Raw genomic sequence first — 16,143 nt, 5'->3', positions numbered from 1 at the left:
GGCAGCCTGCTTTATGCCTAGAGCATTCTTGTACTCCAACGAAAAATAGGGCCGTACACCGCGTGTTCAACTTGTATATGCTGCAATCGCAACTGGAGTGAAAATTAAATTGAATTCGATGTTCAGTCGCGTGTTGGAAACTTTTGTATTTCATATCTCTCTGGCCACCGCGGAGTCTGTGCGCAGATACTTGTTGAGTATAATATGACCCAGTTGGCTATCAATGGCACTTGGAAAAGCTTTTCTCTCTCACATATTTTTTCACGAAAACGCTCTCTTTTTACCCGAACTTTTTTCGCCCATTCGATCGAACCCGAGATTACACAAGATCCGAAGATTGAAAGCTTACCGAGTCGATCCCATGGTCGGCACTATTTTATGCTATATTTACGTGTTTATTCAACGTATTTCCTGAGAAAACAATTGGCAATGTTACGATATTTCGAGAAACACGAAAATTCCATTATCTCGCGTGGACAAAATGTGCCATGACGAAATTCTTCGGTTCTACAATACCTGTATATATCCATGGTGAATACGAGCGTGCTTAAAATTCGCTATACAATGGAATGAATGGGTGTCATGCTGACGTCAAGCTTTCATTGATTTTCACTGAAATACAGAAAAAATGTATGAGTTTTTGTGTGTTCTCATGAATACCGAGCCGCGAGTAGAAATAATTTTGCAGATGTGGACTCGGAGGGGATATTTCTGGAAACTGGATTGCGAAAGATCGCGAGAAAGGGAGAAACTGCGAGGAGAGCCATAAACCGTTGAGTTTGTCAGAATAAATAATTTGGCAGTCTTCCGGTCCGAGTGACCTTTCGCTTTAGTGAAATTGAATAAACCAAAGGAATTTAATATGTCGTTGCTCGAGTGGCCTCTGTTGCGTTACACGAATTGCGGTGGTATCGAAATTTGTGGAAAATGTAACAGTTGGCCGATGCTCGGAGTTGGCGGTGACGGGGAAGATGGAGAAGGAAGGCAGACGGGGTTGGAGGGTTGTACGGGTAGGGTGTCCACGCGCGCGCGTGCTATCCACGAGCACGCAGGATCGGAGGATCGTCGCTTTTCCAAACTGTTATATATTCACCTCGCCAGTGCTCTCGGTCTCTATCGCTAGACCGCGAGCTTTCCCCGACGCGAGAAGGCAGACTAGGATTGCTGCTCGGTGGTTGTTTGCACACAGCGTTTCACAGCTCTACCTTATTTGCTCTGGTTAAACGAAACCGCGTGTTTTTCGTATGAAACTTTCGAGCTTAGGAGCTCAGGGAAGCTGCCTCGAAATAGCATTCCGTTTTCCTTGTGCGTTATGTTTCTCACGATAGACGCCGCTTTTTTACGGTCAAAGGTTCATACCGGCAGCCTTAGCGTTCTCGAGCTTACCGCGTGAGTTGTATACCGTTTTTCATCATCACCCGCCTTCCCCCTTTCGCCGCATACGTGTTGCTTTCGCATGAGAGATCCTTCATTTTGCCCTGGAGTCAAACAAACATTACCGCGATTAATTATAACCTTTATTTCTGCCTTTTTCATCGCATTGTCGCAAACAAATTCGGTACGCCGAGTGGTGAATAAAATAAAAGGAAAAGTGTTTCGTGTTGGTTGAAATCTTCGTTGCTGAAAAGTGATGTTTCGTTTAAATTAGCAAAGTTAATCAAACTTTAAATGGTTTCGAGTCGTGAGGAAAATAAAATATATCGCCTTGTATTACCGAAAAGAAATTGGAGCTCTAAAAAAATAAGGAGTGAATCGAGAGATGCCCTGTAACGAGACAAAATCCTTCAAACTTCTCAGCTTTTCGAGCTTTTCGATTTTTTATTATATTTTTTTTGTTTTTTTTTTTTCATCTCCACTTTCCCACCGGCACACGTACCGGAGAAAATAAACGTCTCATATTCGTTCCAAAAATCAATTTCATCTCTAACATTTGCGTGGATTGCAATTTAGATAAGTAATTCTAGTTTCAGTTATCTCGCTCTGCGATAGCAAGATTTATATCGCGATAAATTTTATTGCTCCATGCGTGGGCGAGGAATTAAAAAAGCTGTCCCGGAGGAAAAAAATAAAGAAAACGAGCCGAAATCAAACCTCGTGGATTATAAAAAAAAAAGAAAATAAGAGCCAGCCCGGTTCTCGTAAATAAACTCGCCTTAATATTGTATCGTCAGATTTTCACGTTGCACCGCTTCGGCATCATTCCTGCTGAGGTGAGCCATTGTACACACACGCACATACACACGCACACACATATATAATATCACATCATAATTCTCTTCGCAGCTATTTCTATTTACTTTTTAATTCGATACACCGAAAGCTCTTTCTACATTACGAGGCTTCGTTAACTCATTATCAAAGACGTTAGCCATCAGCAACGTAAGGCACGTGTGCGGAGAGAAAAACACATGGGATTTCGAACCACACCGAGGTATATAGGTTTATGCTTGGACCAGCAAGCAATCTGTTTTACCAGGGCGAACGAGTCCATTATCAAAAGCTGCGTATGCTGCGTATGCGTTCTCTGATCTCGGAAAATTTAAGGTGTTTTTGTCAATTAGTGCGTCCGCACGGATGAATATTAAATTCACGAATAAAACGTCATGGGGTTGCTACGTACGACTAAGAATCGTTAAATTATTATATTTGCGCTGAGTGAGCTACCATACCCAATAAAAAAATAATGAAAATTTCTCATTGCCAAGGCAAAATTCCCAAGTGTCATTGAAATGAAAAGACGCCACGATACACGAAGATTTCATACTAGAAATAAAATAATAAGGAATTATAATGAAATAGAAATCGTACGTACATCCGTGTTTGAGAAAAAGAGACAGTAAAAAGGCCGTCCTGAGAATCGTGGCTGAGTCTGTGGTTTCTCGTGACTGCGAGCGTAGCACAGGAACTAGAAAATCCCCCCCCCCCCCCTCCGCCCCCCCCCTCCTCCTCCTCCTCCCTGCGAGATGAGTTATACTAATTTAATTTAAACTTGACGATGGCCCTAAGGAGTGAGCCAACACTGATATGGACCGTGATGAGAGGGCACTATCTGGCTGAAACCATCCGTTTTATTCACACAGCACACATTGACTCGCGGTCAGCGCCGAAGCAATGACGATCAATGATATAACCTTTTTCGTGTACTTACATTTTCTTTAATATTCTCTTATATGCTGCTCGCGACGGACTATCTTATACAAATGAGTTTGGAATTTATTGTTATGAAAAAGGAGGGAAGAAGAAACGTGAAAAAACTAATGAAATCCAAATAGTTCGTCATAAAAGGGAATTTATGTGTTTGAGGCTCGGGCTCAGGGAGCGTCGAGTCTAGTAATGTTTCTCAATGGGGCTTCCTCGTCCCATGAATGATTCATTATGAAAGTTGGAAGAACCGCCTTCTTTCATCTCGTACACCGTTGAAACAGGCTGAGATAAAGCAAAACACGAAAGATCCGAGGTGGTAGAACAAACGATTTTCTACGAAAAAGCTTTCCGTACGGGCGTCCTAACTTTGCTCGTTCACTCCTGAAAATGGATCGAAGAAAACCCTAAACGTTCGTCCTACGTACGAGACCCTCGAACGTCGTCGTATATTTATCCGATCAGCGCGCTCAGCACGAACGACCGAGGATACTAAACTCGAGCAACACCTTTTTTCAAAAAATACTTGCTCCACCAAACTGGTCCTCGAGTATTTTTCTCCATATCCAACCGTTTGTAACTCATCCGATGGAAATGTCTCGCGACGCGTAACCTTTCGGGACTTTTTCACACGGAGATTTATTTTCTCAAGTAAATTTACACGTTTGTATGAATAACGATCCAGGGGGACGCCCTGTAAAATAGTTTGAAGTTCTCAGTCGAATATCGCAAGTCAGGCTGCTACTCGCGATCGTTTTTCCGTTTTTAATCTGGACGATCATTTTATTAAACCGATATATTCACACCCCATTTTTGTACGCAATGTTAAATCGATTTGAAATCGAGTTTAAATGCGTGTAGGACCAATTTTGAAACGTACAAAATCGGAAAGACAGAAGGGGGATGACCAATTAAATTATTGAGGATCGAACGAGAATACCAAAAAGAGCAGGCATTTTCAGTGGATATTTTTTCAATACACTGTTGAGACTCAGCTGCTAAAAGCTTATCAGCAATCAATTTGATGCACGATATTTCACGCTGTACATCGTGTGATATATAATGAAATTTTACTCTATATCTTTGAGCATACCGATGGATCAAATTTACCCGATAATTTTTAATTGTGAGAGGTTTCCGATAATTGTTCATTCGTTTTCAAACTGCTTCTACGAGGGGTGGCGGAAATAATGAAAATCTCACTGAAGTTTACCAATTAAATGTTCTTTTTTCTCACGAAAGACTGCCGCGAATGAACTATGTTTTTGTTATTAAAGAGGGTGGATCGCGAAATCAAAATAATCAGAATTTGATAAAATTTGGTAATGACGTTCTTTGGCATCAAGTATAGAAATACAATTTTTTCAAATATTTTTACCACATGCTTATCGCATAATTGAGCGTTAAATAATGTAAATAAACTCTATATGCTTATGTACACGTGAACTTTAGTGTTCAATTACTCGAGAGCTATGTGGCGGAAAAATGTAAAAAAATGTATATTCTCTTATATATATTTTTAAAGAATATCAAATACGAAATTTTATGAAATTCTTAAGATTTTTAACATGGTTTAGCATGGCAACATTGTATCATCGCGATTTAACTCTTACTAGTCGCACTTCAAGTTTCTGGATCTAGTCACACCGTGAAACTAGTCACACGGGGTCCAAAGTACCCCACTCACTTTGGGGTACGATAAATAATCGAAAAACTGTCAAAAAAAAATAAAATAAAAATACTGCGATGTATTTTGACCATAACGATTTTATTCTATTCGTGTTATTTTTAATATTTAAAAAAATGTCAAAGAAAAGAATGCAGAAAAAATGACTTTTTTCACAAAAATTGATGTAGAAATCGTAATTTTCAATTTAAAAAAAAAAAAAAAAAAAAAAAAATCAACTCTTTCTATAAACCTGAGAAATCACGCTTTCAGGTAGTATTAGTTAAATTTGTCACGCTGGGGAGGATCGGACCCCGGATCTTCGCACGGTCTGACTTGATCGCCTTGGCCCTTTCAAATAATAACGATGAGGCTCTCTTCTCAAAGGTTTGAACTATCGACCGAGGGCACCACAAGTCCCATTTTCTCGAAATTTCTATTTGGTATCGTCGGTCGAAAAACGGCTGGGTTCCAATACACCCCGTGTGTGATTATTAAGGGTTAAGCTCCTCTAACTATATGATAGAAATATTCCTTGAAATCCTTGTCATTAGATGCTGCATAATCACCTTTCAATTGCATTGAACGCATTGAAATAAAAAGGCTTATTCGTGCTAATTTAAAATGGATCATCTTAAACTGAACCTTTGCTTTCAAGCTGGAGGCGTGTGGACGATTGTTTGGTTGCGTCCAGCGGCTGTGCAGCAGTGGTGGCAGTACAGTGGACGAGAGTGCACAGCCCCGTCAACGTCGTGTTAGACGCGGTGCCCAGAACTTGGAAGAGAGTACAAGTCCGGAAGATGGCATTCTACCGGCCCCGATCAGTCCGAGTCCGGCTTCGACCTCCTCGCAGGAGGATTCATGTAAACCACCGCCTCGAAACTGTTACAGACTCGTTGTTCTCGGCACTGCCAGGGTCGGTAAAACCGCCATTGTAGCAAGGTGAGCCCGCACTAAAAAACTAACAAATTTTTTTTTTTTTTTTTTTTTTTTATACTCTATAGCAATTATCAATCGCAAGTATTGATCGCAGAAGTCCTTTATCTTTTAAACTGATGAAAAAAAATAACTTTAATGGAAAATCAAATGAAAACGTGGCGATGAACGTACCACACTGCGTGATACTTGAAAGGTTGGTGCACGGCTTTGAAGGCTCCCTGCCTGAGGACGATTTTATTCGTCGTGTGAACAGTCGCAAACCAAACCGTGCATTGTTTCACGCAGCATTGGGTCCCAGTCGGAAGCTACATATCGATATTTCGAAATTTCAAAAGTTGTATAATATCAGATTGGAGAAGAATAATTCGAAATTCACTGTAAATCCAAGTGTGTTATTGCCAACACACGTAAAGCGTGTTCTGTACTTAATGCCGTAAGCAAATTGTAGATTTCTTGTAGTCACTTTTTACACGTTTTATGGTATGTTAAAAATCTATAGTTTCCTTATGGCGCTAAGTACAGAACACACTTAATGTGTGTTAACACTTGGATTTAGAGTGTTCTTATTTTCGATCGGCTATTCAGCAGATTACGTGTTTAATCAAATATTCCTTCTTCTTTGAATTCGTATTTACTCGAAAATATACCTGCCGTACATTTCGGTAGTTTTCATTTCGAATGCAATTTTAACAGACCATGCGAATGTCAAAAGTTCGTATTTTCGAATTTAAAATGGAGAATAGTTGTTTTATAGACAGACCAGAATATGGAGTAGGAAAAAATCGAAAGTGAATTTTTCGAACCTATAAAACTTAGATATGCAGAATATAGCGGTGGCTCGAAAAGGCAAAAGTCAAAATGACGATGTTTGAAGTTGGAAATCGCCAGTCTGAGTAAGTGAGTGAGTGAGAAACGTGTATTTTGAGCTCCGCTGTATTTCAACCTGAGTAATACTTGGTCCTTCGTTATTATATTTTTACTATTCACAGTATTGCCTATTGTACTAATTTATAAATCGCGAAAGAGTGATAGTCGAATTTTCGGAAAATCGATCTGTGGGCGATTGTTATATTCTATTTTCGATGTAAACGTGCTTCGAACCTTGAAGTTTCTGCTTTTTATTTATTTTCGACATCCAAAGCTCCAGTCGAATTTATCTGTCTCCGTATTATCACTCGAAGTTTATAAACTCGAGATTGGACTGTTCGAAATTTTAGTCATTCTAACATTTTATCCCCATCCGAAGATGAGATGGCTGAATAAGAAGTTGTGCGATTGAATAAATAGGCACATTGAACGTGCGGGATAATCATCAAATAATTATCAAAACTTGCGATCCTCCTTACAGATTTCTATCGAACAAATTCGAAGAAAGTTACACTCCCACGATCGAAGACTTTCATCGTAAATTATACAGAATCAGAGGGGAAGTGCACCAACTCGATCTTCTGGACACAAGTGGCAATCACCCATTTCCTGCCATGAGACGTCTGTCTTTTCTAACCGGTGAGTGCAAACACAAATGTTTACAATAATTATCGCACAAACGTAACAAAAACTAGTGGACGAATCGTTCAATCGACCAAATATTTTTTTGTTTGGATAATTCCCATATACGATTTTATTAAGAAGGAAACTTCTGGGCAAACTTCTTATGTTCGCCAAATTTTTCATCACATCTTTGTAGACTAAGCATCATTTTGAACTGGAGCAAAACTAGAAGAATTTCGGAATGACGATACATTTACAGGAAACCCATGTTATCATACGTGAGAAACAAATACTGGAAATTCTCATTTCCAAGCCAGGATCTATATCGAATCATCTTCGATCAGCAATCAGATAGAATGCTGATGCATCATTATTTTCCAATTTCCCACCCGAAATTATCATCGTAGGGTCAAGAATAGCAAAATATGACTGGCGATTTCTTTCTCGACTCAAAAGTGTAATTAGTTTAGGTTCAATCTTTTCTGCATCTTGTGTTTGGAGACGCGTTCGTTAAAATTAGCTACGAACGATGCCGAAAAATGAAGCTTGTTAAATGATTATACAACGTTCACATATATAAAAATAGCTTACTTCTTCAAGTAAATCCCGCTCCTACTTCAGGGAATATTCGATTTTTTTTTTTTTTTTTTTTTATTCTTATTTTTCCCTCAACAAAGTTGACGCTCGCGAGGCTTGCATCTTCATATTCCAAGGAATTCTACAAATTTTCTTAACTTAAATCTTCGTCAGTAAACCAGGGTTTTTAGTGTCCGAACCAAAGCGATATGATTATGTAGGTAATAAAATATATGTTATATGTTATGTCAGAGAGTTATGAAATTCGTTACATACAATTGATCTGTTTTTTTTTTTTTATTTTCAATATAAAAAAAAAAAACGAATCGAATAAACACATTCGTTGGAAAGAGTCGGAAGCGAATAGACGGAAAATGATCGTTGTATTTCTGTGAAAATAATAAATTTATAATAACATCGATTAGTTTATTCGTATTATTTAAATTATTTCGTCTCCTACAATTAATAAGTGTCTTTATCAATTGAACGAAAAAATATGAACGAATATATGTATTTTCTTACAATTTTTCGATTAGCATATCGAGTCGAAGGTTCCAAAAGGTAGCACGAATTCTTCCAGAATTATTGGAGTGCGCATAAGAAGGATGTAAAACGAGAGTTCATTTGGTAGAACTCACACTGAGAAAAAAATTTCAATTTAACTAAAATATTTAGCCTCATACGCACGTCAAAAAATTTGTCAAATTTCACAAAATATTTAAATAATTATTCAAATAGATAGAGATTTGGATTAAAAGAATTAAGTATTAGTAGAGTAAGAATATTAGAAGTCAAGAATTATTAGTAGAGTACGAACCATGAAGCTCGTTCCAATTTGATGGCAACTTTACCGTTTTTTAACCGAGACAGTGAGCGGTCAATCTTATATTCAAATTTGGCATGAAATTTGCAAAGACTTGGCAAGAATTCGCAATAATGCTGCTGCCCTCGGCGTGGAACTACGGGTACTGATTTTGCTTCACTTTTTTTCATTTATAGGAAGAGAATGTGTCGGTCGCGACTATCCCATCCACCTGAGCCGAGTTTGAAATTCTACGTATAGTTCATTAAAAGACGAATTATATCTCAAATCGGTGAAACTCAATTTCCTCGTTATAGGCCGAATATGTAGCGCAGTTACGGATCTTCCATATACACTTATTAAATTTTGTTTCTCCCTTTCAATCACTCGTCGCACGCCTGCGATACAATCATGCGATTCGCCGTTGATAAAACGTCCCGCCTCGTAATGTTTAATTGCGGCGAAAGTGCGAACGCTGTGTTTCCAGATGCGGAGACATGCAGCGGTTACTACTTCTTCGTTAATGCCGCGCTCGGGCTTCCATTTTTAAAAAAGTGGTAAGGCAAACGACGCCGGAGTTTGCAACGTTGGAGTCCAACGAAATCAACGAAAATAACGTTTGTAATTTATCAATTTTATATTTCACGACTCACTCGTGTAGACTGAAAAGATACGAATTGCAAATTGGGCAGGTAACAAAGTTGGAAAATTACTCGAATTATTGGAGAGTTTTTTAAAATCATCATTTCGTTGGACTCGAACGTTGCAAACTTCACCGTCGTCTGAGGCGACAGATCTTGTTGATCTGTCAACGTACTTGAAGTTTGCACTGAATCACACATTATTAGGCAAAACGACGGAGATGTTTGGGACGAATATCTGTAGAATAGAGATATAGACGCAGTTTATAGCAAAAACAGCTTGTTTAGAGAAGTTATTTTTCCTCGCGAAAATACATGTTCTGATATTTCATGGGCCATGGTTAGAGCGAGCGCAGCTATTTCGTGGCCAACTTATTCGGCTTCTGATGCTATTCGGTTGACGTTAACGTCCAAACTGCAGCGTTTATAGACTTAGCTTTATCGCAGCTTCTGCTCCATCGCTCAACCGTTCACCGAAAGCTAGACTCCATGAAGTTTTTCATTTGTGCATCTGCATCTTGGATTAATAATGGAGCTTGGAGGAGGAAATAAAGTAGACGAAGTCGAGCAAGAAGCTTGCCCAACTGCTCTTCACTATAGTTTTAAACTTCTCAAGCGCTTGCTTTTGTTTTTCATCCGCCAGTAGTTAAAATATTCATTCCGCAGGAATCGACGTAACAACGCGTTTATTATTTTAACGAAAAATTTATTGAACACACTTACGAATGAGAATTGCACTATTATTTTCGAGTCTAAATATTCGCAGTACTTTTGATTCGGCAACGGAGACGAACGTTGGAGTTTCATATTTGCCTCGATGAAACTCTCGTCATGTGCGATTTAATTGGCTCTACTTTTAGACGAGAAATAATAAATTGAGGAAAATATCCCAATCAAAACATGAGCCGAGTGAAAATAATCTAGTTGGGCTCACTGATGCATTCCGGCTGATTCAACTAGAATTTTTGTTCTCGGTGCATGCTTTCACCAACGAAACAAATCGATTGCTTTGACCCATTTTGCAGCTTAATTTTCGTTTGGAAAATACCGCTTGAACGGGCAGGTTTATAAAAATGAGTTAACCGCGTAAGAAAATAACAAGCCTCGGTGAACGTACACGGAGAGAAAAAAATAGTAAGGATTACTATGCTGCCATGAAATTGGGGTTCTATATCGCCTATTTTGAAGGTTTTTACCAAAAATATTGTAATTTCTAAGTAAATACTGAATGAAAATTTTTAAATTGCGTATTTCGCTGTGACAAAGGTTTAAACTGTGCTATTTTTTCCTAACGTAGTTCACCAAGTAAACGTTGTAAAATTTATGTTGACTCGATGATGAACCGGCAAGTAGAATAATTATGCCATTTTGCTATACTTAGTACTGTTTTCATAATTTAAATTTACAGTTGAACATAATAAAATTTGAGGAGCTCGAACACAAGCATCGATCATACGCCAAAGTGTTTAGAAATTTACTATCGTAAATAACAGAATTTCATTCGCGATTGTACGATAATATACCGGTATACATGTGTACCGATGTATTTATTTTGACATCACTCATGAATTTTCATCGAGTAGCATCACAAAAAATGACTACGTATGTTCGTAAGAATTAATAAATATTACCGATATAGAAGCCTACTTCTATGGCGCCATAGTAGTTTTTAGTGAAGTTTTCTCTCCGTGTAGCTTTTGCGTTTTATTCACCAATGGCCAGCATTCCTTCAAACCTCTTTCCCACACTTCATATCCGCTTTGACTCGATGACCAATTATCCAGTCGTGTAGAGAATTAAAGCCTTCTAATCAATAATGCAACTCACAATAATTGTAGGCCATTAAAACGAAGAATATTTATTATTCAGCTGTATTCGCATCATCTAAATTGTCTCAATTGTTCATAGGTGATTTGTTCGTGCTGGTGTTTAGCATGGACTGTCGCGAGTCGTTCGAAGAAACGATAAGGCTCAGAGAGGCTATTCTTGAGTCAAAAGTCAGTGCAACTCAGGGAAAAAGTCGTAAAAGTTACCACCACCTCAGAGTACCGATGGTCATCGTTGGAAATAAATGTGATCGTGAGGCTAAGTGCGTCAGAGCTTTCAAATTATTTACATTTAATTTTTTTCTTAATTTTTCAATAAAAAGCAAAAAAATTTGCCCGCGACACATCCCTTTGAAAACCGCTTACCGAATCCGTTTGTTTTATATCCAAATTAATTGCTCCGTCTTGAGGTCTCGACGAGGACCCTCGACGAGGGAACGTACCAATTATTCGGACGGCTAACTCTTTTGAAAGATCGATCGAATCTCGAAGACAATCGTTATCGCGAGAGAGACTCGGCTCCCAGGGCGGGATGACGCGTCAATCCCTTAAATTCATTTTCCCCCATTCTCATCACCGTCCGCTTTTATTGATTACCCTTCTCAATAATGGATACCAGAAAAATGTTCCCCAACGGAAAACACTGATGTCCTGAGATGCCGTCACGTGCTCCGCGTCCCCACATTTCGCTTATACACGAAAAATTTACACTTCCTTACGTGCTGCGATTTTCAGACGACGAATCAGTCGTTTTTCTTGTTTAAGGAGGGTGGCTAGCGACGCTACAATGATGCCATGCTAAACCATGTTAAATACATAAAAAATTTCAAAATGATAAGAATTTTGCGTAATTATTTCACAAGTAAGCAGAAGAACATTTTGAAAAAAATTGTGTCCTTGCACTCGATGTCGTTGAAGAATATTATCACCAAATTTGATAAATTTCTTATCATTTTGACGAATGTGTATGAAATTTTTTAATCGCACATCCTTCAAGAATAATTAGAGTTAGAGCCCTACCACCCGAATTCTATCGAGTTGTGAGAAGGCGCTGGAAAATAGACTCGTTTCAGATATCGGAAAGTCATTGTCGCGAGGAACCTGCTCGGCGCATAAAAAATGTCGAGCTTTCCAATACACGGAGGCGAGAACGCATTTAAAAAATCGTTCGATTTTCCATAACGATTGCAAGCCACCACAATATCCGAGCTCTCTCGCATTGGCATCTGCTTTGAATAAATTTCAATGGAAAATAGAGTACGAGAAACGAGAGACAACGCCGAATAAATAAATAAAATCCCGTTGACATTCGATTTCGGTTTAATATATAAATCTTCTCGCCCTCTTGTCCTACCAGAGTTAGATTTGATTTGATGCTTTACATAAACATCTGAGCCCCCATCGTCGCAGTCAACCTGCCTCCTACGACTCATTTATAACCCACCACTGCCAAATTGATCCCCGCATCCACCCGACCGACTACCATTGCCTCTCTCCTTTCCTCTCCGCACCTTCCACCGACACATCCTTACACATCCTCAATCTCCTACGACCTTGACGCGACTCGGGCTTCTCTCGTGTCATAAACTCCCGCATATAAGGTCTTAGGCGAAGTTTACTGTGCACCCCCTTTTGTATGGCCGGTGCACGGTCTTCGATCTCCCCTCGCGTTAGCGTGCTGCTTGATCGAGTAAGTTTGTGTCAATATGTTGCCTAACAGGAAGAGCCTTTTTGCCGTGAAGAATTTTCCATTTCTCATCTCGTACTCTGCTAAACGCGGCGACTCCGTCTTTGCGGGTGTCTAACGACCTGAAAAGTCATGAAAATTCTTAAATGTCATGAAATTACACTCGGACCTGAAAAAATCATCAAGTGTGATGAAAAATTACCAAACAACCTGATTTTTTAAGATCTCTGCAAGGCTCATTGGCATTGTCGATTTTTTGGTTTTCTTCAACATGATTTCAAAATTCGCGGGGTGGCGACAATGTCTGGTTCGTCAATACTCATCATCGATGTAAAAACGAACATCGAATGAATAGTTTGTAAGAAAAAAAAGATTCTTTATTTCAAAATAAAATATCATTTCTTTGTTATTTTTATTGAATTTTTTTATAATTAAAAGATGAATAAAAAGTATCAGAACCGTAAGAAAAGTCATGAAAAATTCCTGTTCCTTGACTTAAAAAGCCAAGGTAATTCTATCGCCAGGCTTAGTTCATAAGATTTAAAAAAAAAATTTTTATGCTGAACTTGAACCTTTAATAAAGGGCTGTGTAAAATTTCAGGGTCGGTTATCGACCTAATTTCAGAGAAATTAATTATTAAAATTGGTGGTTTTCGCGATGGAATTTCAAAACAGCATACAAAAACCTAGCGTCCGGTTGCTACAAAAGGGTATATTTGCCTAGAAATCCATAAAATTCTGGAAAAAAACTGCAATTCGTATACTTACACTTGTAGTAATCTAATACTCCCAAAAAAAGTTGCCCTTATCGGCCTATTTTTTACGGAATATTAAGTTTAATTTGAACTTCCGGCATTGGATTTTCTACGACTCGCTATGATAAAGAGACATGACAGTAAGGCATCAGCTGAGTGTAGTCCTAACCTCAATTTGACAGTGGCCGAGTAGAAAAAGACGAAGAGAACCGGTGTTGCCAAACGTAAACCTGGGGATACTACGCGAATCGTTGGACTAACTTTTTTTTAATTTTTATAATTCAGTACGAACATTCGTTTAAAGGATTACATATGGAAAATTTTACTTATAAGAAATAATTTTTTTCCGTATGTCAATAATATTAATTACTATAAGTCTCAACTATTATTAGCAGTGGTATGACTAGACTGAAGCGATAGAATTACCTTAAAAGTCATGAAATTTCTGTTCCGGTCAAAATTAGACACCCTGGCTCTTATTGGGGTTATTAGTGATTTATTCGTAATTTCAATAAAGGGGTTTTAGGCGAGGTTCTTTGGTGAGGAATTGAGAGAAATTTTTGACCCATAACAGATCCGTAACGGTTGAGGAGGCTGAAGAATATTGCAACTCACAAGACGACTGTTGCATCTTCGTCGAAGTTTCGGCGAAAAGGAATTATCACGTTGACGAATTGTTCTATCAGCTCTTCGTGGTCGCTGGTTTGCCACTGGAAATGGCGCCTAATCATCATCGGAAAGTTCCATTGACTTTCGGCTCACCCACGATGCTACCACCCTCCCAGGCGAGTGGATCGCACCATTTTCGCGACCCTGTTATTGCCATGAGTTATTCTAACTTGTTTGGATTATTTTTGCTTTCAGCCGAAGCATAAATCGACCCTGAGCATAAAGCGCCGGTTGAGCGACGCCTGCGGAGTAGTCGCGCCAAATGTCCGGCGACCGAGCATACGAACTGATCTGATGATAATGAGGACCAAAACGTGCTCGCTAGCCGCTGGAAACGAAAATAATACTCCGGGCTCGCGAATAACGCTTCGCTCCACCGGAACCGGAAAATCGTGCTCAATTCAGTGACACAAGGCTAATGAACGGACAGGCCGAGGGAGATGCGGCCAAAGATTGAGGACAAAAACATTGAAAATATAGAAAAAATTAGACAAGAAATACGAGAGTTACGATTAAGTATTTAAAAATGTTATGAGATTTTTCTAAATCATGAATCCCACTTCGATTTAAGAATAACAAGATCTTACTAAATCCGATAAGACGGATTTACGCGCGGACGAGGGAGGGGGGGAGAGACAAATAATATTTAAAATGCACGTGCGCACGTACTCACGACTTTTCCAAATGAATTAAAGCGATGAATAAAAAATGTGTTGGTTAATTAATAATAGGTTAGCGAGGACTTTTAAATCGAGAATAAATCTTTGTATTTCTCAAAACTACTCATGAACCACACTCGTAGAATCTATAAATCAATAAATATACATACTCGATGAGAAATGACAAATAAATCACTTTTTTCAAGATCAACATCAATGAAACGTCTTTTTAACGAAAAGAACGCAGCTATTTACTTGCATACATAAAAATATATATTTTAAAAATCTATAAATCTACAAATTCAAAGACCTATTTGATTGATAGAAAAAGAATGAAAATTATTGTATGGTTGTAGAGTCGAAAATATGCATATGCGGGAGATTCAATCGAATACAATAAAGTAATTTTAGTTGTTATAAAGTGAATCATAACGTGGAAACGACGACGCAGTTTCCATGCTATCAACAATGACAATCGCATATTCTCCGGCGGATTTACGTCCAACCTCATTCATACTATAAAATAATTTTAAGCTTAAAACTAGAGCGAGTTGAAAACCTTAGTATCAAAATCTCATTTTTTCATAATCATATACTATCGGTTGCGATCCGTTCGAAGATATTTTCGCCTACGTATAAATAACCATTTCGATTATATTGATAAATATACACAAGCATTCATCTGCGATATCGCATCGAATGAAAAATATATGGGCGAGTAAAAGAGCGCAAAATTACAGAAAATCCAATGCTCAAAACAAATCACCTTTCTCGTCTCATATATATACGCGTTAATTAATCGGTTAAAATACTTGTTCCATTTTGATTATTATCTCATGTGTAATAATTGACTTCTTATGGTAAGAGTGCGATCGAAAAAATTGCAAAATTTACTGTTTCACGAATAGTATTTTTTTTGCAATGCGTTTGAACAACCTCATTTCCACGCTAGTCTATCCTGCTTCACTGATTCGCAATAAAGTGTCATAACCTCGAATTTGTACGAGACCACGAAAACTGTTGGGAAACCCCTCCCGACAACACGGACTAAATTGACCATCTTTTTTTGCTTTTATAGCATCAATTTCCGTGTATACCAAAATGCCGTCTTTTCACCGATCGAGATCGCTATTTTTTGTCACATCAGTTTATAATAAAACTTTCATTCATAAAAACGCACAACGGACTCGATTGAAATCAGCAAATAAGCAATGTAAACATTAATTAATGAACTTCGGAGCAATAAATGACGGTATTCAAAACTTTTTCATCACATTGACTGATGAGTTCG

At 38.3% G+C, this 16,143-nt stretch overlaps 1 protein-coding gene across 1 annotated transcript; it reads left to right on the top strand.

Moving 5' to 3' along the window:
- The first annotated feature begins 862 nt into the window (after positions 1-862).
- LOC122419433 (dexamethasone-induced Ras-related protein 1) lies at positions 863-16,114 on the top strand. Its single transcript, XM_043433978.1, has 7 exons — positions 863-1,010; positions 2,107-2,210; positions 5,466-5,749; positions 7,095-7,252; positions 11,165-11,345; positions 14,099-14,309; positions 14,389-16,114. Exons 1-7 carry the CDS (start codon positions 863-865, stop codon positions 14,599-14,601), a joined length of 1,299 nt encoding a protein of 432 aa, XP_043289913.1. The 3' UTR covers positions 14,602-16,114.
- Positions 16,115-16,143: the final 29 nt, after the last annotated feature.

This window comes from Venturia canescens, chromosome 1, assembly GCF_019457755.1.
Source record: "Venturia canescens isolate UGA chromosome 1, ASM1945775v1, whole genome shotgun sequence".
Lineage (NCBI taxonomy): Eukaryota > Metazoa > Arthropoda > Insecta > Hymenoptera > Ichneumonidae > Venturia > Venturia canescens.
Note: the sequence above shows the minus strand (reverse complement) of the source record. Positions and strands in the feature narration are given on the sequence as shown.

Excerpts from the sequence above, each read along its gene's own strand:
- LOC122419433 (XM_043433978.1), top strand. The coding sequence starts at position 863 with ATGTCGTTGCTCGAGTGGCCTCTGTTGCGTTACACGAATTGCGGTGGT. Across the intron at positions 1,011-2,106 it reads GGGGTTGGAGGGTTGTACGG|AAAAAAAGAAAATAAGAGCC; the intron begins GTAGGGTGTCCA and ends GTGGATTATAAA. Across the intron at positions 14,310-14,388 it reads CGATGCTACCACCCTCCCAG|CCGAAGCATAAATCGACCCT; the intron begins GCGAGTGGATCG and ends TTTTGCTTTCAG.